At 42.0% G+C, this 24,697-nt stretch overlaps 2 protein-coding genes across 16 annotated transcripts in view; one reads left to right on the forward strand and one right to left on the reverse strand.

Annotated features, from left to right (window-relative positions):
* FGF1 (fibroblast growth factor 1) overlaps nucleotides 1-10,514 on the forward strand; it is a 107,024-nt gene extending 96,510 nt beyond the window's left edge. For 5 of the 7 annotated variants that reach the window (XM_027546123.1, XM_027546121.1, XM_027546122.1 and 2 more), the window contains 2 exons: nucleotides 320-423; nucleotides 7,244-10,514. In XM_027546123.1, coding sequence (XP_027401924.1) covers nucleotides 320-423; nucleotides 7,244-7,438 — 299 coding nt within the window. In that variant the 3' untranslated portion in view covers nucleotides 7,439-10,514. The remainder of the gene's footprint in view (nucleotides 1-319; nucleotides 424-7,243) is intronic. The other 2 variants (XM_027546125.1, XM_027546126.1) reach the window with 2 other exon arrangements.
* The window catches only part of LOC113895217, a 453,671-nt gene that overhangs the window by 132,364 nt on the left and 296,610 nt on the right, over nucleotides 1-24,697 (reverse strand). For 8 of the 9 annotated variants that reach the window (XM_027546109.1, XM_027546115.1, XM_027546112.1 and 5 more), the window contains exon 7: nucleotides 14,035-14,117. In XM_027546109.1, coding sequence (XP_027401910.1) covers nucleotides 14,035-14,117 — 83 coding nt within the window. Of the gene's footprint in view, nucleotides 1-14,034; nucleotides 14,118-24,697 lie in introns of those variants that run through there. The other variant, XM_027546116.1, reaches the window with a different exon arrangement.

Here is a 24,697-nt window from a genome sequence, read left to right on the forward strand (position 1 = left end):
ATCCAGGGAAGTGAATGAGCTTCCTCCCCTGACCCTGCCCTGTGAAGTGCATGTGGGGTCACAAACGAGGCAGAGACGGGTGGGCGAGCCTGCCACCACCTCTCCTTCCCTCGAGAACATGACTCCCAACAGACGGCTTTCTTTGGAGGGCAAAGAAAAAGGAACTGTATTTCTATGTTTTGATTAATATGAGGCTCATCCTTGAGGGCTCTGTGAGATGAATGAGCAGAATTTTCCATGGCTAACTGTCCTGGCTGCCAGACTCTATCGGCAAAGGCTTAGTGTTTATTTACTTTTGCTCGTGTTATTTTTATTTCAGTTCAGCTGCAGCTCTGTGCGGAAAGCATAGGGGAGGTGTATATTAAGAGTACGGAGACTGGCCAGTTCTTGGCCATGGACACCGACGGGCTTTTGTACGGCTCAGTAAGTATGAGGCTGACATGCTTCCAGACTCAGCCAAGGTTTGAGGTTTCCAGAAATCTTGTTACATGGAGTGATGCAAACTATAAAGCATCAATTAGTCTCTGTTTGTTATTTTTTCCAGCAGGATTCCCACCCTCCACACTGCCTTATTTTAGGCACAAACATAAGAGTTTCTTGCGGTATTCTCTCAAAATACTCCAACATATTATCACATAGACAAAGAGAAAACATTGATTGAAATTTTAGTAACTCATCCAGTCACTTGCTCCAGAATACCCAATCCCACTTCATTCATTCGTTCATTCATTCCAAAAATGCTTCCTGAGCATGTGCCATGGGTTATATAGGTATGTCTCTTATGCTTTTTATAAAAACTGCAGAGCCCAGACTCTCGCAGTTGATACGTCATACATAAAACTTTTAAAACAGTCCTTTTATTCTGGAAGGGTCACCTAAAAGGATAAAAAGTTTAATAAGTTAATTCAACAAACAGGGGTGGGGGGCAGGGGTGGGAGTGGGGAGGGTAATGAATAGACACATCCCTGCCCTGGAGAAGCACAGTCTAAGAGCTTATTCAGTGGCTAAAATCCTGCTCCTTCCCTCTTTTACTTAAGGCTTTACACATGTCTGACTCAGTACATACTGATCTTTCTGAGAAAGGAAGGAAACAGGGGCAATTTGATTTTGTCCCTATTCATCTCTCTGGTAAACGATTTAAATTGAGAGAGCTAAAGCCAATGGTTGCACGTTTTGGAATTATTTCCGGATTTCAATAATCCCTTCTCTGTAGCCTAACAACTGAACATTAAGGCTTCACCAAACCCCCTTCTTCCCTTTTATGAAGACATCTACCAAAAGGCAGCCAGCATGGGAATTTCAGTCCCGGGCTCCCTTTAACTTAAATCAAATTGCCAAGTGACAATTCAAACTTTTTCTTGAAGCTGGAATTTCAGCTAGGGCTAGGGATTTGAACACAGTTCATCTTTTTCATGCTGCCCACTAGGGCTCAGCAGATGAGACCATCGGAGGAACAGCTGACTCCTGTAGGCTGTTTGCTTAAATACAGATTGATTTGGACAACTTGAAAGGGTTTGGAGCTAGGCCGTGACTGAAAGTGAGAGTAGATTTTTTTTTTTAAGGCAGATCTTCCAATTTGTAATGAAATCAATAGACCAATCCATCAATCAGTCTCAGACTCATAACTTAATCTCATATCTCTGCCAGTTTGGCAAGTTACTCACCTACTCTGAGCTGTATCTCAAGCAAAGACAGTGATGAACAGTTATTACCGCATACTTACATAGGTCAGGAGAGTCAGAAAGACAACACACAGAATCCATACACATGGAGCAATGACAGCTATAAGGCAACTGCTTTACAAATTCCTTACCTTCATTATCATATGTTACAGTTTTATGGCTTTTCTTTCTTTAAGTCAATCCTGATGTTTATTATAGCCTTCTCTTACTTGTATAAAACTTTGATGGAGAATACCCCTAAATCCCATTTCCTCTAGGACTGAAATACCTGCTTCTCTAACCATAGTCTTGGATGTCACTGATTCACCTGAAATATGCCCAGGGTGATCTTAATGTATCATTTTAATTTTCATCTGCCTTCATTGATGAAGCGAAGTTCTAAAATATCTCAGAGCTCTGCCCCATGCTCTTAGCCAATAGTAGGTATTTATTTATCCAGATACAAATTTTTATACGTGGAAAGTACATATTTATTTTTTTTAAAGTTTGAAAGGCTCTAAAACATTAATATATTTATCTTTGGGAATGGTGAATGGATAACTTTATAATACGTGAATGCTTTTTTGTATTTTCCAAATTTTCTATAGTGGGTATCTGTCGCCTACGTAATTGGGGGAAAGCATGACATGGGGTCGCAAAGAGTCAGACATGACTGAGTGACTAACACTTTCACCTCATTCTTTTTCATGCTAAATATAAAAAATTAACTAAAACAAGAGGCATGAATCAGCTGTTAATCCTCAGGCCCATGGCACTGCACGAAGTGCACAGTAAGTGCTGACAAATCCTGGTTGAAGCACAGATAGAGCATTTCCAATTTGGCCTCTGACTCAGCCTGTGACTCAGCAATTCTGTGTGTGTCAACTGCTCTTGTGTAATAGACACATCAGGTGGGGGACGTGGCCGTCCTCAGCTTCATCACAGCACCCAGGCCTGACACCCACGGAGGGCTGTCATAGGGTGAGTCCTCCCTGCAGGAGAGTGGATAACCCACCTGCGTCCAACACTGCCAACCTCCTCCCACCCCGATGATGTGCATCAGACAGTAATGTCTGGGTAAGTTCCTCCAGAGGCAGCAGAGTCGCCTAATCAAATATGACATCTATATCCTATCTTGTTCCAAAATGGTCTAAAGTTTCTCATCCAGCTGTCACTGCACTAGACTAGAGATGAATAAGGAGCAGAATACCTCCTATTACACTGCTGCTGTTGTTGTTGTTCAGTCACTCAGTCGTGTCCAACTCTTTGCAATCCCATGGACTGCAGCATGCCGGGCTTTCCTGTCCTTCACCATCTCCCGGAGTTTGCTCAAACTCATGTCCGTTAAGTCAGTGATGCCATCCAACCATCTCGTCCTCTGTGGCCCTCTTCTCTTGCTCTCAATCTTTCCCAGCATCAAGGTATTTTCCAATGAGTAAGTTCATTGTTATGAGGTGGCCAAAGTATTGGAGCTTCAGCTTTAGCATCAGTCTTTTTAATGAATATTCAGGGTTGATTTCCTTTAGGATTGACTGGATTTCCTTATGGTTCAAGGGACTCTCAAGAATCTTCTCCAGCACTACAGTTCAAAAGCACCAATTCTTAGGCACTCAGCCTTCTCTTTATGGTCTAACTCTCACACTGCACATGACTACTGGAAAAACCATAGCTTTGACTTGACGGACCTTTGTTGGCAAGGTAATCTCTTTGGTTTTTAATATGCTGTCTAGGTTTGTTATAGCTTTTCTTCCAAGGAGCAAGTGTCTTTTAATTTCATGGCTGCAGTCACCATCTGCAGTGATTTTGGAGCCCAAGAAAATAACATCAGTCACTGCTTCCATTGTTTCTCCATCTATTTGCCATGAAGTGGTGGGACTGGATGCCATGATCTTAGTTTTTTGAATGTTGAGTTTTAAGCCAGCTTTTTTCACTCTCTTCTCTCACCTTCATCAAGAGGATCTTTAGTTCTTCTTCACTTTCTTCCATAAGTGTGGTGTCATCTGCATATCTGAGGTTACTGATATTTTTCCCAGCAATCCTGATTCCAGCTTGTGCTTCATCCAGCCCAAATTGCACATGAAGTACTTCCTTATAAGTAAAATAAGCAGGATGACAATATACAGCCTTGATGCACTCCTTTCCCAATCTGGAACCGGTCCGTTGTTCTGTGTCTGGTTCTAACTGTTGCTTCTTGACCTGCATACAGATTTCTTAGGAGGCAGGTAAGGTGGTCTGGTATTCCCCTTTCTTTAAGAATTTTCCACAGTTTGTTGTGATCCATACAGTCAAAGACTAGCATAGTCAATGAAGCAGAAGTAGATGTTTTTCTGGAATTCTCTTGCTTTTTGTATGATCCAATGGATGTTGGCAATTTGATCTCTGGTTCCTTTGCCTTTTCTAAATACAGCTTGTACATCTGGAATTTCTTGGTTCATGTACTGTTGAAGCCTGGCTTGGAGAATTTTGAGCATTACTTTGCTAGCATGTGAAATGAGTGCAACTCTGAGGTAGTTTGAGCATTCTTTGGCATTGCTCTTCTTTGAGATTGGAATGAAAACTGACCTTTTCCAGTCCTATGACCACTGCTGAGTTTTCCAAATTTGCTGACGTATTGAGTGCAGGACTTTCACAGCATCATCTTTTAGGATTTGAAACAGCTCAGCTGGAATTCCATCATCTCCACTAGCTTTGTTCATAGTGATGCTTCCTAAGGCCCACTTGACTTCACACTCGAAAATGTCTGGCTCTAGGTGAGTGATCACACCATCGTGGTTATCTGGGTCATGAAAATCTTTTTTGTGTAGTTCTTCTGTGTATTCTTGCCACCTCTTCTTAATATCTTTTGCTTCTGTTAGGTCCATACCATTTTTGTCCTTTATTGTACCCATCTTTGCATGAAATGTTCCCTTGGTATTTCTAATTTTCTTGAAGAGATCTCTAGTCTTCCCCATTCTATTGTTTTCCTCTATTTCTTTGCATTGATCACTTAGATAGGCTTTCTTATCTCTCTTTGCTATTCTTTGGAACTCTGCATTCAGATGGGTATATCTTTGCTTTTCTCATTGCCTCACTTCTCTTCTGTCTCAGCTATTTGTAAGGCCTCCTCAGACAATCATTTTGCCTTTCTGCATTTCTTTTTCTTGGAAATGGTTTTGATCACCGCCTCGTATACAATGTTAGGAACTTCCATCCATAGTTCTTCTGGCATTCTATCAGATCTAATCCCTTGAATCTATCTGTCACTTTCACTGTATAATCTTTTTATGTAGTTCCTTACTAATCAGAGATAACCTCACTGAATACTTCAAATGAACTCAAGAATGAAAGTACATTCATCACCTACTTGCTGAGCACCTCTTATGTGCAAGTTCTCTGTGTTGGGGAGGAGACACAAGGCTGACAAGATTCCATCTCTTTCCTCAGAAGGACTGACAGTCTATACAGACAAACATGCTCACCAGTAGAGAATAAACAATAGGACTGGAAACCACCAGAAAGGGACTTGCCAATCGCTGCTGAGTGAAGAGATAATACAGACATCACATGACTTGGAATTGGAGCTAAGTCAATACAGAGCACATGTATTTTAAAATTCCTGTCTTATGTCCAAACATAATTAATGTATTCTGAAATCTTGACAAATAGAAAGTGCCAAGAACTGGAATCCCTCCCATTCTAACATGCATTTTAGTAAAAAAAAAAAAGAAAAGTAATTGTTGGTAGATATTTTCAATGTAATTGCACAATTTAAAATGTTTTAACTATCTATCCAGTTAATAAACTGACAGTTGCATTGGATCCTTTCACGTGGACATACCACTCTCCACTTAACCAATCACCTTTCCATGGGTACTTATATTGTTTCCCTTGTTATCATTATAGCCAATATTTCAAAGAACAGCTTTTGAAAATATAGTTTTACACTGGCTCAACTATCTCAGAAGTGTCAATCCCTAGAAGGGAAATCACTGAGTCAAGGGTAATGAATACTTTAAATTTTGATGCATATGCAAGTTCAATTCAGTCACTCAGTCGTGTCCAATTCTTTGCGACCCCATGGACTGCAGCACGCTAGGCCTCCCTGTCTGTTACCAACTCCCAGAGCTTGCTCAAACTCATGTCCATCGAGTTGGTGATGCCATCCAATCTTCTCATCTTCTTCATCCCCTTCTCCTCTTGCCTTCAATCTTTCCCAGCATCAGGGTCTTTTTTAATGAGTCAGTTCTTCACATCAGGTGGTTAAAGTATTGGAGTTTCAGCTTCAGCATATGCAAAAGTCCCCTCAAAAAGTTTCCACCAATTTATCTCACCAACTGTGTGTAAAAGTGCCTATTCCCCACACTCTCCCCAATACTAAGCCTTGTAAATCTTTTTAAGATTATTATAACCAACATAAGTTAAATCATTTTTTAATTTGCATCTTCTTGCTAGTGAGATTAAATGTTTTCATAGGTTTATCACCCATTTTTAAAACAGCAGAGATAACATGCCATTTTGATAACATCCTAAATCTATATCCATATGGCCTATCTAGTCTCTGTATGCTCATACATAAAGATGTATGGAAGGAAGTTCATCAACTGTTAACAGATGCCTATATCTGAATGGATATGCTTTGGGGTGATTTTTTTTTTTCTTTCTGTTTTTAAAGTGAAGCTGTGATTTTTACAAGTACCATTCTTTTGATAAGTAGCAACAAATAAAGTTATTTTCATTAAAAAAAAAAAAAAAACCCTTTATGTTCAGGATGTGTTTTGTGCTCAGGACATATTTTGTGCACTCATGTTCATAATGGAGAAGGCAATGGCAACCCACTCCAGTACTTTTGCCTGGAAAATCCCATGGATGGAGGAGCCTGGTAGGCTACAGTCCATGGGGTCGGGAAGAGTCGGACACGACTGAGCGACTTCACTTTCAGTTTTCACTTTCATGTATCGGAGAAGAAAATGTCAACCCACTCCAGTGTTCTTGCCTGGAGAATCCCAGGGACGGGGAAGCCTGAAGGGCTGTCGTCTATGGGGTCGCTCAGAGTAGGACACGACTGAAGCGACTTAGCAGTACAGCAGCAGCAGCATGTTCACAATAGCACTAAAGTAAAATCCTGATGTTGTTAGTGAAAATCACCAGGGTGTAAAGTAAAATCGGCAGCTTTCATTTACTCCTCAGGATCACACCTAAGAAGGGCCCACAGCATCACAATCTGGTCTCACCTATTTTGGATGTTTCTCACGGTCAAACCTAGGTGTCAGGTCTCCACAGAGACAAAAGATTCAGCCTTGTGCTTGAGGTACTTAAAGTCATTCAGGATTTCCTCCATGGGAGAGTGCAGGGTCCTGAGCACAACAGATGCGAGAAGAGCTTGCGTAACAGCAGACGCACACTGAAGGCTCACCGAAGTCCTCATTTCTAGCCTCAGGCACAGGTTCCCTTATTTTCCCAGTATTTGCTTCAATGAACAAAAAAAAGTGAAGCACGAGAGCCTCACTAACTTGCCCAAGGTCACACAACTAGTAAACAGAGGAACCCCACCGAAAACCACTCACTAATTATTCTACTCTCTCTGGTTTTATTATTTTTTTTAGCAGACACCCAATGAGGAATGTTTGTTCCTGGAAAGGTTGGAGGAAAACCATTACAACACCTACATATCCAAGAAGCATGCAGAGAAGCATTGGTTCGTTGGTCTCAAGAAGAACGGAAGGTCTAAACTCGGTCCTCGGACTCACTTCGGCCAGAAAGCCATCTTGTTTCTCCCCCTGCCAGTCTCCTCTGATTAAAGAAATCTGTTGTGGGTGCTGACCACTCCAGAGGAATCTGAAGGGGTCCTCACCTGGCTGACCCCAGATTGTACCCTTTACCATTGGCCGTGCTAACCCCTGGCCCACAGGGCCTAAACCTGTAACGCGCTTCTAAATGCCCAGTTCACTATTTTTAGAGCCCTTCGTCCTGGCACAGTTTGGAACTGAGGGACCAAATGGCTTTTAGGGGCCAGCTGGCTGGCCAGTCTGGGTCTGGTTTGGAAGTCCAATTGCCTCTGGGCATCTGCTGCTGGCTGAGCCTCTCAATGCATGGGTGGGGCCAAATGAAGTATGAGCAGGGGGCTGCCAAGTGGGTTGGGAGTAACTGCATGCAATTCCCTCTACAGAGTAAACCCTGCCTGTGAGTCCCCCGAACATCTGGCATGATTCCCTCTCATCCTTTCAATCCATCACGAATGTCAGCAGAAAAGTTGATGGCTAGGTTGGAGGAAGGCAGCTTTCCATGAGTGGAAACATGGATGAAGAAATCCTCTCTCAAGAACAGAAGGGATTCCAATGGCAAGGGGAAGCTGACTGGATTCGAGTGGGATTTCAGTGCACAATCCCACTGGGAGGATTGTGGGAGGCTCAGGCACAGGAGAGCAGAATGAAGGCACAGCCTTAGGAGCTGTTACAATGTCTTGAGATCCCCCTGGTCATTCAGCAGCAGGAAGCCCTTGGATGATGTCAGGTGGAGAGCAGAAGTGGGTTCTTGATAAAAATCAGGTTGTCAGGTGTTGCAAAGTTCATTTGGGTCTGGGGAGTGGGTGTGGGAGTGATAAGATAGGGGAAGCATGGGCTGAGAGAATGTTGTTCTCCAAAAAGGATATTCTAGAAATGAGAAGGAAAGAGAAAGGGACACCATGACCTGTGTGTGGGCACCAGAAAGTACAGGTTTGGGGTCTCGGGGCACTGCTTACAAACCATAGAGCATCTTGTTTGACTGCAGATTATGGTTCAGTGGGTCTGTGGTGGAGTTTTCCCATTTCTTACAAGCTCCTAGGTGCTGCAGATGCTGCTGCCTATCCAGTCCACCCCCACACATTAAATAGCAAGGTCCCTAAAAGTGTTATTCAAATATAAAGGGGCTCAAACCCAGACCCCATGCCCCATGGATCTTCCTGCACTCAGGCAGTTATGCTTGAGTTAAGGATTGTGGGTTTAAAGCGCTTTGGCCCAATGCCTATAAAATGCTCATTTAGAAGATATACAAAAGCATACTTCAAAAATGTTAAACGCTCACAAACAGCTTTTCCCAAAAGGCTGTTTGTGTGATGATTACTTATATAAATATGCTTCCTGCTTCAAGAAAACTTGACCCAAGTGGCTAGCAAATTAGAAACACCATTCATCTCTGACATGACACTGTTGCCATGTAAAGGCCTTTAATAAGCCATTTAAATTTACTGTGAGATTGTACCTTCTACCCATATTTAAAAATATATAGCTCAAAGGCAGTTAAACTCATTAGTATTCAGCCATTGAGAATGATAATAATAGCATATGCTATATAAGCTCCTTAATTATCTACTACTTAGACTACTACATTTACCTTCGAAAATGAGATTTCTCTTTGTTTTTCACTGTGGTGTTATAAATTTTCTTTTGAAAATGGGGACTCTCAAGCAATGATATAATTGTGTATAAAAACTGATGTCTTATAATGATTTTCAGTAATTATTAATTGAAAGGTAATTCCTTAGTAATTGAACTATTATGAATAAGAAAAATGGCAATATGTGAAAGTTCAGCATGATACTACAATTGAGGAACTAAGTTAACACTACATTATTAATATAATTCTGCATTTGTACAGCAGAACATTTCATAACTTTTTCTGTTTTTGTAACTCGGATAAGACAATTTTATTTTATTTTAGTAAGTCTTTGCAGGGAAGTTGGGGATAGTGCAGTGTGGCTTGACATCTCTTGACTATAAAGATTTGGCCAGGAAAAGGTACCCAGAGACAAATTCTAAGATATTTATAATGGTCCATAATTTTTAGTTTATGAATCAAATTCAAGTATAACATTGGCCAAGAAAAATTAAAACTGTGGCTAAAAGATGAGACAGAAGTCTGTGGTTGCAAAGACGCAAAGCATTGAGAAGAAACATTACTGTGAACTTGACAAGCTCAGCCCAGTCGTTATTTGTGTATTCGCTCGATGAGTAAGTGCCAAAGGTGTGCCAGGCATTTCACTGGGTCCTGGTGCCCCTGGGAACACTGTCTGCCTGGTTTGCTGCTGTATTCTCTCCCAGGGCATTATATAATGTTTATAATGAAAAATGCTGAGGATTCATTTCTTTCAGTCAAGTAAAGACCAGAGAATCTGTAGATTACTGCTGAATAAACAACTCCCAGAAACCAAGGTTTTGGAAGAATTAGCAGCCCCCAGCTTGAGATAAACCTCTATCCAAGTGTCAGGATATGGCCAGGTAAACCTAACACTGCAATTGCAGAACCATGTCAGTTCAGGGTGATAGCCTTCAAATCAATAAAAAAAAAAAAGCCTTCCAAACTTACATGAAGGAAGTGGGCGGCAGTTCCCTGTTCTGTTTTGAACATGTTCTCGTTCCTCAAGCATGGAGCATTCCTGTTGCTCTCTCTCTCCCGTGAGAAAGTTGCGGAGCCATCTGCCTGTCAGATGCCTGTCGTGTGGATTCATTTTCAAGCCAACTGCTACGAGTTGCCTGGCATTTTGCACAAAGCATCAGGAGCATATACGCTTCTGATTGTTTTCAACGTGATGATGGTAGAGGTGGTGGAAATCTGTTTCCTCGGAAGGGGTGATAATTAAAGCCTCCTATGGCTAACCATGTGGACTTACAAAAAACTGACTAGAGCATCCCATGTTACCGAAGATAAGGGTCTGTGCTTTGTGCTGGAGGAGATGGAGTCCAGGTCCTCAACCTTGTAAAGCATACTGCTTAAACCGATCAAGTTCCTGGGCTGCAAAGCAGACCTCAGAAGAAGAAGATGCCTGTCATTCACATCACTGTCTCTCTTTTTTTGCACCTTAAAAATATTAGTAAATGTTACACTTATAGGCGAAAACTTTTCTCTCGGTTTTTCAACGTCACCGTGTCTCATCTCCCTGCGCAAGGACTTAGCTGGCATCCCTGAGCTCTGGCTGCTTTGTTTCCTTCACTTAGCTTGTTACCAGATATGAGACATTGAAGGTTGATAGGAAAAACATTTTTTCATTTTGTTTGGAAACCTAAGGCAATAACAGTGCTTTTCCAGGAATCCATTAGGGAAATATATGCAGGAAATTTGCCCCCTGAAGAGCCAAGGACCGTTACTAACTTGTTGTTGTTGTTGTTGAGTTGCGAAGTTGTGTCTGACTCTTTGTGATCCCATAAACTGAAGCACCGCAGGCTTCCCTGTCCTTCACCATCTCCCAGAGTTTGCTCAAACCCATGTCCACTGAGTCGGTGATGCCATCTAATCATCTCATCCCTCTGTCACCCCCTCTCATCCCTCTGTTGCCCCCTTTTTCTCTTGCCCTCCACCTTTCCCAGCATCAGAGTATTTTCCAATGAGTAGGCTCTTCGTATCAGGTGGCCAAAGTATTGGAGCTTCAGCTTTAGCATTAGTCTTTTTAATGAATATTCAGGGTTGATTTCCTTTAGGATTGACTGGTTCAATCTCCTTATGGTTCAAGGGACTCTCAAGAATCTTCTCTAGCACTACAGTTCAAAAGCACCAATTCTTAGGCACTCAGCCTTCTCTTTATGGTCCAACCTACACATCTGCACATGACTACTGGAAAAACCATACCTTTGATTATATGGATCTCTGTCGACAAAGTGATGTCTCTGCTTTTTAATATGCAGTCTAGGTTTGTCATAGCTTTTCTTCCAAGGAGCAAGCATTTTTTAATTTCATGACTGCAGTCATGAAAGTGAATTTCATCAAACTGACCATCAGCAGTGATTCTGGAGCCCAAGAAAATAAAATTAGACACCGTTTACACTTTTTCTCATCTATTTGCCATGAAATTCGTTTTCTGATGCCATGATCTTAGTTTTTTGAATGTTGAGTTTTAAACCAGCTTTGTCACTCGCCTCTTTCACCCTCAACAAGAGGCTCTTTAGTTCCTCTTCACTTTCTGCCATCAGAGTGGTATCATCTGCGTATTTGAGATTGTTGATATTTTTCCTGGCAATCTTGATTCCAGCTTATGATTCATCCAGCCTGGCACCTCCCATGAGGTACTGTGCATATAAGTAAAATAAGCAGGGTTACAATATACAGCCTTGATGTACTTCTTTCCCAAGTTGGAACAAGTCCATTGTTCTATGTCCAGTTCTAACTGTTGCTTCTGGACTTGCATACAAGTTCCACAGGAGGCAGGTAAAATGGTCTGGTATTCCCAACTTCTTAAGAATTTTCCTCAGTTTGTTGTGATCCACCCAGTAAAAGGCTTTAGCATAGTCAATGAAGCAGATGTTTTTGGAATTCCCTTGCTTTTTCTATGATCCAGTGGATATTGGAAATTTGATCTCTGGTTTCTGTCTTTCCTAAAGCTACTTTGATATATCCGGAAGTTTTCAGTTCATGTACCATTGAAGCCTAGCTTGAAGGATTTTGAGCATTACCTTGCTAGCATGTGAAATGATCACATAACATCATGGTTTGAACATTCTTTGGCATTGCTCTTCTTTGGGACTGGAATGAAAACTGACCTTTTCCAGTCCTGTGGCCACTGCTATTTTCCAAATTTGCAGACATATGGAGTGTAGCACTTTCATAGCATCTTCTTTTAGGATTTGAAGTAGCTTAGCTGGAATTCCATCATCTCCACTAGCTTTGCTTATAGTAATGCTTCCTAAGGCCCACTTGACTTCACACTTCAAAATGTCTGGCTCTCAGTGAGTGACCATACCATCACAGTTATCCAGGTCATTAAGACCTTTTTGTATAGTTCTGTGTAGTCTTGCCACCTCTTCTTAATATGTTCTGCTTCTGCTAGGTCCTTGCCATTTCTGTCCTTGATTGTGCCCATTCTAGTAAAAAATGGTCCCTTGGTATCTCCAATTTTCTTGAAGAGATCTCCAGCCTTTCTTATTTTATTGTTTTCCTCTATTTCTTTGCATTGTTCACTTAAGAAGGCTTTCTTATCTCTCCTTGCTATTCTTGGAACTCTGCAATAGGCTGGGTATATATCTTTCCCTTTCTCCTTTGCCTTTCACTTCTCTTCTTTTCTCAGTTATTTTTAAGGTCTCCTCAGACAACCAACTTGTCATCTTGCATTTCTTTTTCTTTGGGATGGTTTTGGTCACCATCTACTGTACAATGTTCCAAACCTCCATCCACAGTTCTTTGGCACTCTGTCTATCAGATCTAATCCCTTGAATCTATTCACCACCTCTACTGTATAATCATGAGATTTGATTCAGGTCATACCTAAATGTCCTAGTGGTTTTCCCTACTTTCTTCAATTTAAGCCTGAATTTTGCAATAAGGAGTTCATGATATGAGCCACAGTCCACTCCAGGTCTTCTTTTTGCTGCCTATATAGAGTTTCTCCATCTCCGGGTGCAAAGAATATCATCAATCTGATTTCTATATTGACCATTTGGTGATGTCCATGGGTAGACTCATCTCTTGGGTTGTTGGAAGAGGGTGTTTGCTATGACCAGTGTGTTCTCCTGACAATACTGTTAGCCTTTGCCCTCCTTCATTTTGTACTCCAAAGCCAAACTTGCCTATTACTCCAGGTATCTCTTGATTTCCTACTTTTGATTTCCAATCACCTATGATGAAAGGACATCTTTTTTTGATGATAGTTCTAGAAGGCCTTATAGGTCTTCACAGAACTGGTGAACTTCAGCTTCTTTGACATTAGAACCTGGTTGGGGATAGACTTGAATTACTGTGATGTCAAATGATTTGCCTTGGAAATGAACCAAGATCATTCTGTCATTTTTGAGATTGCATTACAGACTCTTTTGTTGACTATGGGGGCTACTCCATTTCTTCTAAAGGATTCTTGGCTGCAGTAGTAGACATAATGGTCATCTGAATTAAATTCACCCATTCTCATCCATTTTAGTTCACTGATTCCTAAAATGTCGGCGTTCACTCTTGCCATCTCCTGTTTGACCACTTCCAAATTACCTTGATTCATGTACCTAACATTCCAGGTTCCTATGCAATATTGTTCTTTAAAGCACTGAACTTTACTTTCACCACCAGATACATCCATACCTGGGCATCATTTCCTCTTTGGCCCAGCCTTTTTTCATTCTTTTTGTACTTATTTCACTCCTTCTCAGTAGCATATTGGACATCTACCAACCTGGGGGGGGGCTCATCTTCTGATGTCATATCTTTTTGCCTTTTCATACTTTTCATGGGGTTCTCAAGGCAAGAATATTAGAGTGGTTTGCCATTTCCTACTTCAGTGGACCACTTTTTGTCAGAACTCTACACCATGACCTGTCTGGGGTGGCCCTGCAACACTAATTCTTCATCGTAGCATGCAAAATTATGCTACTATTGGAAAGCTAACCAGCTTGCACTTGGCAAAGGTACAATAACTTGAAAAAAAATTTAAGGCTATACTTACAGTTTTCAGTCAATGGAAAGAAGAGCATCTCTTGCATCTTCCAGAACCTTGATGTAGGGTTAGAGGTCTGCCCATTGGATTTTCTGAAATTAACACATAAAAAACATCTCCTTAAATAAATTCCTAAGTCCATATAGTCAAAGCTATGATTTTTCAGTAGTCACGTAGGGACGTGAGAGCTGGCCCATAAAGAAGGCTGAGTGTCAAAGAATTGATGCTTTTGAACCGTGGTGTTGGAGAAGACTCTTAAGAGTCCCTTGGACTGCAAGGAGATCAAACAAGTCAATCCTAAAGGAAAGTAACCCTGAATGCTATTAAAAAGACTGATGCTAAATCTGAAGCTCCAATACTTTGGCCACCTGACGCAAAGAGCTGACTCACTCGAAAAGATCGTGATGCTGGGAAAGATTGAGGGCAGGAGAAGGGGGTGACAGAGGATGAGATGGGTTGGATGGTATCATCAACTCAACGGACATGAGTTTGAGCAAACTCCAGGAGATGATGAAGGATAGGGAAGCCAGGCGTGCTGTAGTGCATGGGGTCGTAAAGAGTCAGACATGACTGAGCAACTGAACATTATGACTTCTTATTCTTAGAAGGAAGGACACTGCATCCTAGACATTGTGACAGAATCAGATCACACACATGCACCCTCACACATATGCAAACATATGCATATGCTCGCACATGCATGCATGCTCACATGTGTACATGTGACTATAAAAAATAGTTGGGTGGTGTTTGCTCACTCTGTGAGTTATGTATCACGATCGATCCCTCCTTTTCCTTCTAAAGTTGCCTAAATTAGTAGTTGTCTAGTTTTTGGAGCTTAAGCAACTATAAGAACTACATTTTCTATTCCATTTTCTAACATAGTACACATATTGCTTTTAACATTCACATAATTGAAACCAAAAAATGTAAAACATTATACATGTGAAATGCACACTGAGATTTTTCTATTACATTCCCCTAAAAAATGCTGGTCAAACATCAATTAAATGGGGTCACAGCATTCAGGGTCACAACCACAGATTAAAATACACTGGCTTAATGCAACCAATCTCCTTCCCAAAGATGACTGGACCCTACTAGGCTCATATATTTTGTTTGACTTTAGTGTTTTCAAAGACATGGTATGCTCTTCACTCAATGACATAAATCAAAGCAAGATCCTCCACACCCACCTCCTAGAGTAATGGAAATAAAAGCAAAAGTAAACAAGTGGGATCTGATTAAACTTAAAAGCTTTTTGCACAGCAAAAGAAACTAAAAGCAAGGTGAAAAGACAACCCTCAGAATGGGAGAAAATAATAGCAAATGAAACAACTGACAAAGGATTAATTTCCAAAATATACAAGCAGCGCATACAACTCAATATCAGAAAAACAAACAACTCAATAAAAAAGCGGGGAAAAGACCTAAACAGACATTTCTCCAAAGAAGACATACAGATGCCTAACAAACACATGAAAAGATGCTCAACATCACTCATTATTAGAGAAATGCAAATCAAAACGACAATGAGAGATCATGCATACCAGTCAGAATGGCCACCATCAAAAAGTCTACAAACAATAAATGCTGGAAAGGGTGTGGAGAAAAGGTAACCCTCTTGCACTGTTGGTGGGAATGCAAATTGATACAGCCAGTATGGAAGACGGTATGGAGATTACTTAAAGAACTAGCAATAAAACCACCATTTGACCCAGCAATCCCACTCCTAGGCATATACACTGAGGAAACCAAAACTGAAAAAGACATGCATCCCATTGTTCCCAGCAGCACTGTTTACAATAGCTAGAACATGGAAGCAACCTAGATGTCCATCAACAGATGAATGGACAAAGAAGCTGTGGTACACATACACAATGGAATATTACGCAGCCATAAAAAGGAACACATTTGAGTCAGTTCTAATGAGGTGGATGAACCTAGAGCCTATTATACAGTGAAGTAAGTCAGAAAGATAAATATAGTATACTAAGGCATATATACAGAATCTAGAAAGATGGAACCGAAGAATTTACTTGCAGGGCAGCAGTGGAGAAACAAAGGAAACAGACTTCTGGACATGGGGAGAGGGGAAGAGAGGGCGAGCTGTATGGACAGAGTAACATGGAAACTTATGTCACCACATGTAAAACAGATAGGCAATGGGAATTTGCTGTATGGCTCAGGAAACTCAAACAGGGGCTCTGTATCAACCTAGAGGGGTGGGATGGGGAGAGAGAGGGAGGGAGGCTCAAGAGGGAGGAGATATACGTATACTTATGGCTGATTCATGTTGACGTTTGACAAGAAAACAACAAAATTCTGTAAAGCAATTGTCCTTCAATTAAAAAGTAAATTAATTAAAACAAAAAAGATATATAAGACATGGTTTGCTCTTGAATAAACAATACAAAGGGACATCCTGTTACCCAGGAACCATCTGTTTTAAGGGCATAATGAATTCTTTTAGCTGGTTTGCTACTAATCATGCAAAGAAAATGCAGTGATGCAGATCCCATGGGCACTCAGTGCTGCCTCCAATGCTGGTCTCAGCAGATTTCTGCTCTCAGAGCTACAGAGACTCTGACCCTCTCCCCTCCTGTGTAGCCTGGTGGGCGATAGTCCACGGGGTCACAAAGATTTGGACGCGACTTAGTGACTAAACAACAACAAAAACAACCTCCTCCTACAGAAATCTCATGACTTTGGGGTTTCAGGTCATCGCCTCCCTAACTCCCACTGTCTTCACTTCATGCCTCACTCTTGACCCCACAATTCCTATTTCATAATCTTTTCTGAACAAGACATGAAAAGTGGACTAAGCCAGGAAAAGGCTAGAAACCCAGGGCCTCTAAGCATCCTCTCCAGTCTCCATCACTTTATAGAAATGATGCTCTTATTTACTAAAAAAAAAAAAGTATATACCATTCATGACTCAGTCATAAGATAAACATCACTGCAACTGGACTACATCTTACTCAGAGATTCAAAAATTCCCATCCTTGCTGAACCAACCAGAGAGTGTAACCCTACGCTCTAAATATTTGAGGGGTTTAGGGTGGTTGAGAATTGACCTCTTATGGATGCTTCTTATGGGTGAACTGGACTGCAAAGAGAAAAATATAAATGAGGTCACCTTTCATATTTCTGGCAGGACAGTGATGGCCTGTCTGCCCGTGGTGAAGAGAGGAGGGGAATCCCAAACCTAATTGCTTTTGGGTTGTTAGGATATTAACAAGCATGATAAAAGTGACACACTAAACAGAGATGTGCCCTTAACTGAACTTTTGCAAATTAAAAAAAAAAATCTTTTCAGGAGCATTCGTGCAAAGTAAGAAGCCCAGCCAAGCAGTGGGATTTGTATGTTTTCCATTTCACAATTGCTAAGGATTTGTTTGACAAGTATTAAAGTTGAAATGATGGCTCATAAAACGTGGCACACTCCCCTCCTTCCGATTTGGCTCCCTAAACCTCTTCTTCACCCTGAGAAAGATTCCCTTTGCCACTGTACATAAAATTAATCTAAAATCTAGGCAGACAACTGAGTGCTTAAGACATGGGGATCTGACATCGGGTACTCTGGACCCCAGTGATTCATCCAATACCCTCTCAAGTTACAAAGGAATGATACTAAGTGACTATTGGGATCTTTCTGTAACATGGTACTTACTCTGTGGTTGACATATTGACCATGACATACTACATTGTTAGCTTTCCACTCTAGCTATAAAATTAGAGAGAGAAACCAGGTCACACACAGCCTGAAGCTAGAGAGTGGATTTGCTTTTATAAAATGCATATACTGTAGGGCCTTGTTTTGGTGTTTTGGGGTCTTCCAAGGAGTCTGAGAATATTTGTGATGTGGGGAGGAGGTATTTCCCAAATTGCTTCCTTCCTTCTTAGCTTCCAACTGTCACACAGGCTAAATTTATACACTCAGCAGCTAAACACTGGTGTCTATTTTATTACATAAACAAGCAAAACCTCACCACGTCCTTGATGTGCTTTTCTATCAGCCTTAATGAAGGGTTGGGCACTACCTCTTTGGAACTGTATTCAATTTCAGGATTTAGTTCACTTGGCTGTAGTGTTTGGGGATGTAGCTGTAGGTAGGCAATTTGTACAAATCATCACAGAAACACACTTCATTGTGATTTCCACATTTCATGTGGAAATGAAATGTGCCTCAGGAAAAACATTTTAGTCTAACCTAGAAATACATAGGAGAAGGCAATGGCACCCCACTCCAGTACTCTTGTCTGGAAAATCCCATGGATGGAGGAGCCTGGTGGGCTACAGTCCATGGGGTCGCTAAGAGTCAGACACAACTGAGCAACTTCACTTTCACCTTTCACTTTCATGCATTGGAGAAGGAAATGGCAACCCACTCCAGTGTTCTTGCCTGGAGAATCCCAGGGATGGGGGAGCCTCGTGGGCTGCCGTCTACGGGGTCGCACAGAGTCAGACATGACTGAAGCGACTTAGCAGCAGCAGCAGCAGCAGAGATACATAAGAGCAAGACATTAGATTACTTTACTGAACTTTCTTCTCCACAATATGTGATAGGAATGTTATCCTATGCTCACACGTTTTGTGTAAATTGTAGACACAGGACTGTTCATAGCCTGGGAATATCAACTATGTTCAGAATTTAGTCATTGCCTATAGAAATGAAACCTGTATGTGGGTCAAGAATCAACAGTTAGAATCTTACATGGAACAACTGACTAGTTCAAAATTGGGAAAGGAGTACAACAAAGCTGTATACTGTCACCCTATTTATTTAACTTATTTGCAGAGCACACCATGCTCTGCAAATATGGGCTGGATGAATCACAAGCTGGAATCAAGATTGCAGGTAGAAATAGCAGCAGCTTCAGATAAATAGATGATACCATTCTAATGGCAGAAAGTGAAGAGGAACTAAAGAGGTAAAAGAGGAGAGTGAAAAAGCTGGTTTAAAACTCAACATTCAAAAAACTAAAATCATGACATCTGGTCCCATCACTTCAAGGCAAACAGAAGGGGAAGCAGTGACAGATTTTATTTTCCTGGGCTCCAAAATCACTGTTGACAGTGACTGCAGACGTGAAAATAAAAGATGCTTGATCCTTAGAAGGAAAGCTGTGACATACCTGTTGTGTTAGTCGCTCAGTTGTGTCCGACTCTTTGTGACCCCATGGACTGTAGCCCACCAGGCTTGTCTATCCATGAGATTCTCCAGGCAAGAATCCTGAAGTGGATTGCCATGCCCTTCTCCAGGAGATCTTCCTGACCCAGGAATCAAACCTCAGCCTTTTGGGTCTCCTGCCCTGGCAGGCGGGTTCTTTACCACTAGCGCCACCATCCGTCTAGATAGCATATTATAAAGCAAAGACATCACTTTGCCAACATAGGTCCACATAGTCAAAGTTATGCTTTTTTCCAGTAGTCATGTATGGATGTGAGAGTTAAACCATAAGGAAGGGTAAGTGCTGAAGAATTGATGCTTTTGAACTGTGGTGTTGGAGAAGACTCTTGAGAGTCCGTCAGACTGGAAGGAGATCAAATAAGTCAATTCTGCTGCTGCTGCTGCTAAGTTGCTTCAGTCCTGTCCGACTCTGTGCGACCCTGTAGACAGCAGCCTACCAGGCTCCTCCATCCTTGGGATTTTCCAGGCAAGAAAGCTGGAGTGGGTTGCCATTTCCTTCTCCAATGCATGAAAGTGAAAAGTGAAAGTGAAGTCACTTAGTCATGTCTGACTCTTTGCCACCCCATGGACTGCAGCCTACCAGGCTCCTCCGTCCATGGGAGTTTCCAGGCAAGAGAACTGGAGTGGGTTGCCACTGCCTTCTCCGAAGTCAATTCTAAAGGAAATCAAACCTGAATATTCATTAAAAAGACTGATGCTGAAGCTGAAGCTCCAATATTTTGGCCACATTATGCTAAGAGCCAACTCACTGGAAAAGACCCCGATGCTGGGAAAGATTGAGGGCAAGAGGAGAAGAGGGCAACAGAGGATAAGATGGTTGGATGGCATCATCGACTCAATGGACATGAATTTGAGCAAGCTGAGAGATAGTGAAGGACAGGGAAGCCTGAAGTGCTGCAGTACACGGGGTTGCAAAGAGTCAGACATGACTTATCAACTGAACAACATAGAAATGAAAGGTAAAATCTATGACATTTTCAAAATAAGAATATCTACATGAGGATCCCCAAATCACCTAGGAAATGGTGCTTGTTTTAGAACTGACCAGATGATTTCTGATAATACAGGACAAAAACCCAATCCAGGGTGGCAGTGCACAGAGGAAAAACGAGGGAGAAATTGGTTTATCTTTGGGGCTACGAGAACCTGTCACATCATATTTAATTGGTATGAAAAAGAGAGATGGTTTTACATAACACTTGAAAATGTGTAACTCCCAAGCAACTGAAACATCTGGGAAGAATTCGATTGGGCAGAAGGCTAGTCAATGCAGTCCAGTCCACAAGATAAACAGCATCAATAAGCTGAAAATGAAGCATCTTACCTCAATTCCCTCACTAGTTCACCCATTACCTACTGAGCGTTTGGGACTAGGTTAGTCAAGGTCTGATAAGAAGACAGAAACCACACCAATAATTTAAATAGGAAAATATCAATGGAAAGAATTTTTAGCTAGTAAAAAGGGGCTGTCTACAAAGAGGGGTAAAGCGACCTCTGAAGATAACTGAACAGCAGATGTAGGGAGCAGTTACAACCCCCAAGACTGAGAAAAGTATTCAAGGAAGGAACAAATAAGCGAGAAGCCCCTCTCTGGAGGACAACATTCAGACTTCATGGGCAAAGGTGTGGCCGTGGCACACAGGGGACAGAAGCTCTCAGCACGGTGCTTCAGGGAGCTGCCCACAGAAGTACTGGCAAAACTCTGCAAGCAACTCACTGGGGTGTCAGTGGCACTCACTGGAGGTTGTGCACCACTAGGTCTTCAGCAGGAAGCTGCCCACTGGCCATTGCCATAGGAGCAAAAAGAAAAGCACAAGAACCCTAGAAAAAAGCCCCTTTCTCTCACAGCAGCCCTCCAGCGCCCTCTACTGACAAACCTTAAGTGGCATCAGCTGGCGAAGGAGAAAAGATTACAAGGTCCAGCTCCACCATGAAAAGAAAGCAGAGAAGAATGAACATGGAGCAGAGAGACAATGCCCTGGTAATGAGCATAAACATGACTTAGATACTGTGCTAGACACAGTGTTAGAAGATGAACAAGTATGGTCCTCACCCTTAAAAGCTTACAACAGCCATGAAGAAAGTCCTTATCTGAAAGCATCAAGTGTTTTGGCTTTGTCCCCTATAAAATAACATCTTTCTAAGCCCTCTAAGCTTCTCTGAAGCCCATCATGTATGTTCAAGGTCCTTTCTTTAGACATTGTTAAGTCAGTCACTAATTTAAGTCAACCCAAACCAAAATCACTGCAGATGGTGATTGCAGCCATAAAATTAAAAGACACTTACTCCTTGGAAGAAAAGTTGTGACCAACCTAGATAGCATATTCAAAAGCAGAGACATTACTTTGCCAACAAAGGTCCATCTAGTCAAGGCTATGGTTTTTCCAGTAGTCATGTATGGATGTGAGAGTCGGACTGTGAAGAAAGCTGAGCACCAAAGAACTGATGCTTTTGAACTGTGGTGTTGGAGAAGACTCTTGAGAGTCCCTTGGACTGCAAGGAGATCCAACCAGTCCATTCTGAAGGAGATCAGCCCTGGGTGTTCTTTGGAAGGAATGATGCTAAAGCTGAAACTCTAGTACTTTGGCCATCTCATGCGAAGAGTTGACTCATTGGAAAAGACTCTGATGCTGGGGGGAATTGGGGGCAGGAGGAGAAGGGGACGACAGAGGATGAGATGGCTGGATGGCATCACTGACTTGATGGATATGAGTTTGAGTGAACTCCAGGAGATGTTGATGGACAGAGAGGCCTGGTGTGCTGTGATTCATGGGGTCGCAAAGAGTCGGACATGACTGAGCGACTGAACTGAACTGAAACCAATATAATATCCACATACAGAAGAAGGTAGCTCTGGGGTCAGACTGGCAGAGTTGGAATCCTGGCTTTTCCATCTACTGACTTGGTGACTTAGCGCAGGTTACTTAATCCTCTATCCTCTGTTTCCTCCCCTGCAAAATGAGGATACAAAGAGTACCAACCTCACAGGTTTGTTGAGAGGATCCAATGAGATGGAGGCATGCAAGAATTTTTGACCCAGTATCTGGCGTACGATAAGGATTGAATAAACATTTGCTATTATTTTTATAAAAATATAATTATACATACTATGTAACATGAGAGAGCATAAAATGATCTTCTAGATTCTCCATTTAGGTTCCCAGTGATTGTTTTCATAAGCCCACATTTGGAGAGAGCTTGCTTCACAGCAATTCATTTGAAAAAGAAGAATCTCAATTGCCTCCAAGCTTACTTCTATAAGGCACAGATGATGTTATGTAATTGTCCCATTGTAGTCTGGGCTGGTTAGGCCACATCTGGATTACTGTATCTCATTTTAGATGTTACATATTAAATGAAGTTTTGCAAATGGAGGCTAAAAGATGAATAGCAAGGGGCCAGAAAAACACATACCAAAAAACAGCAGAAGAAACTAGGTGATTCAGTCAAGAGAAGATTTGACATGAGCTATCATAGACTTCCCTGGTGGCTCAGACAGTAAAGTGTCTGCCTACAATGCAGGAGACCCGGGTTCAATCCCTGGGTTGGGAAGATCTCCTGGAGAAGGAAATGGCAACCCACTCCAGTATTCTTGCCTGGAAAATCCCACGGACGGAGAAACCTGGTAGGCTACAGTCCATGGGGTCCCAAAGAGTTGGACATGACTGAGCGACTTCACTTTCACTTTTCATCATAGCTCTTCTCAGATCATGCAAGGGTCATTTTCCTTTTCTTGCTCATAGTCAAAATGAGTACAGGTATTTGGAACTTGCTGAGAAAGTGGTTTTGGGTTCAGTATAAAGCAAAAACTCTCTCTAACAACTACAGCCACTCCATGGTTGAAGCAAATCCACAGACAGTGGCTGCCATCTGCCACTCCTGGAGATTTTCGCATGGATTCTAGACGGCCGTCTATGGTTGACTCTGTGAGGCATCCCTCAGGTCTCCCTTCAGAAATGATCCTCCAGCTGCTGGGAGTATTACCTGCAGATGGGTGGCCTAAGGTGCCTTGCTCAAGAGCATGTCCCTCTGAGGCAGTCTGTGAAGCTGCCAGGTTTAGGCAGTTCTGAAAGATCATTTCAGCTTCAGACCTTCTCATAAAGTCAGCTGAGGTCTCTATGCTGAGATGGCCTCAACTTCTCCTTCTGCCCTGTCCTGCTTCCTCTCCTCCCATAGGTGTTCATCCCAAGATCCTAACAAACTTCCTGCATGCTAATTTTCATCACAAAGTCTGTTATTAGGGAAGCTTGTCTGTGACTGTACCTGCCCAGGATGCTAGAAGCACCACTCTGAGCAGGATAACTGCAGAGGTCTCCTACATCCCCAAGACCCTCCACAATCTTTTGGCATCCCAAGCTGAATGTTCTAAGTATACAAAGTCCCAACCTGTCTCTACTGTGTGCATCCATACGGATGATCCTCAAGACAAATCTTGGCCTTCTTTCTAGTCATCTGACCTATGGCTCCCTGATGTGCCTGGGAGGGGCACACATTGAGTCATTAAATTGTTCATCTAGTCATGTAACAGGCTTTCTACAAATATTTATGAAGGCCAAAATATGCACCAGGCCTAGTGGGTACAACGGTGCACGATGAGACTCTCTTCTGCAGCCCACGTTCTAGTGACAGGAAACATATGAACAGACTGTTTTCCAAATTGCAGTTATTTGCATACTGCTTCCAAAATTTCTGCCTATATGCCCATTGCCTTATTCATATGGCTTATGAAAGGTGGATTCACAGTTTTATCTATTTTAGGCCTACTGTAAGCAGAAATACTCACAAAGGGACAAGCTACTACTATATAGACTTTTTTCTAACATCTATTAAACACAGAACTTTAAAGGAAAAACACGAACGCTTGCATATCATTTTCCCCATATAAAAATGCCACACCCTAGGAAACAATTTACACAAAGGACCATACAGGAGAACATACAACTCCGAGTGTGACAGGTGCTTACAAGGGAGAAGTATTCAGGGTCCTCAAAATACATAATGGAGGATTTATCTCACTCATAAATATCTTAGGGACTTCCCTGAGAAAGTGAGCTGTTATGTGCAAGAAGAGTAAGGCCTGACTAGGTAAAGAGGTGGAGTGTGGGCTGTGAAGAACATTCCAGACAGGGGCAGTAGCATGTGCTAAGGCCCTGTGGCAGATGGGAGCACAGTGCCAGTGAGGCTCAAGAGTGGAGAGCATGGGATGGGGAGCATGGTGCAAACTGAGGCCAGCCAGCAAGACAGAGGCCAGTGATGGAAGAGGGAAGTCAGGTGGACTCCACTGTCCAGCACATAGATACCCAAGTGGACACTATGTTTACATGATCTTTCTCTCCCCCTTCCCTTTCCCACACAATTGAATTAAATCACTTCTCTAGACCCTCTGCCAAAGAACACAAATAATCAGCATCAGCATGCATGTCCCTGGCCTGGGTTCAAATTTAGACTGTAAAATGTATTCCAGATTTAAAACTTTGG

Source organism: Bos indicus x Bos taurus, chromosome 7 (assembly GCF_003369695.1).
Source record: "Bos indicus x Bos taurus breed Angus x Brahman F1 hybrid chromosome 7, Bos_hybrid_MaternalHap_v2.0, whole genome shotgun sequence".
NCBI lineage: Eukaryota > Metazoa > Chordata > Mammalia > Artiodactyla > Bovidae > Bos > Bos indicus x Bos taurus.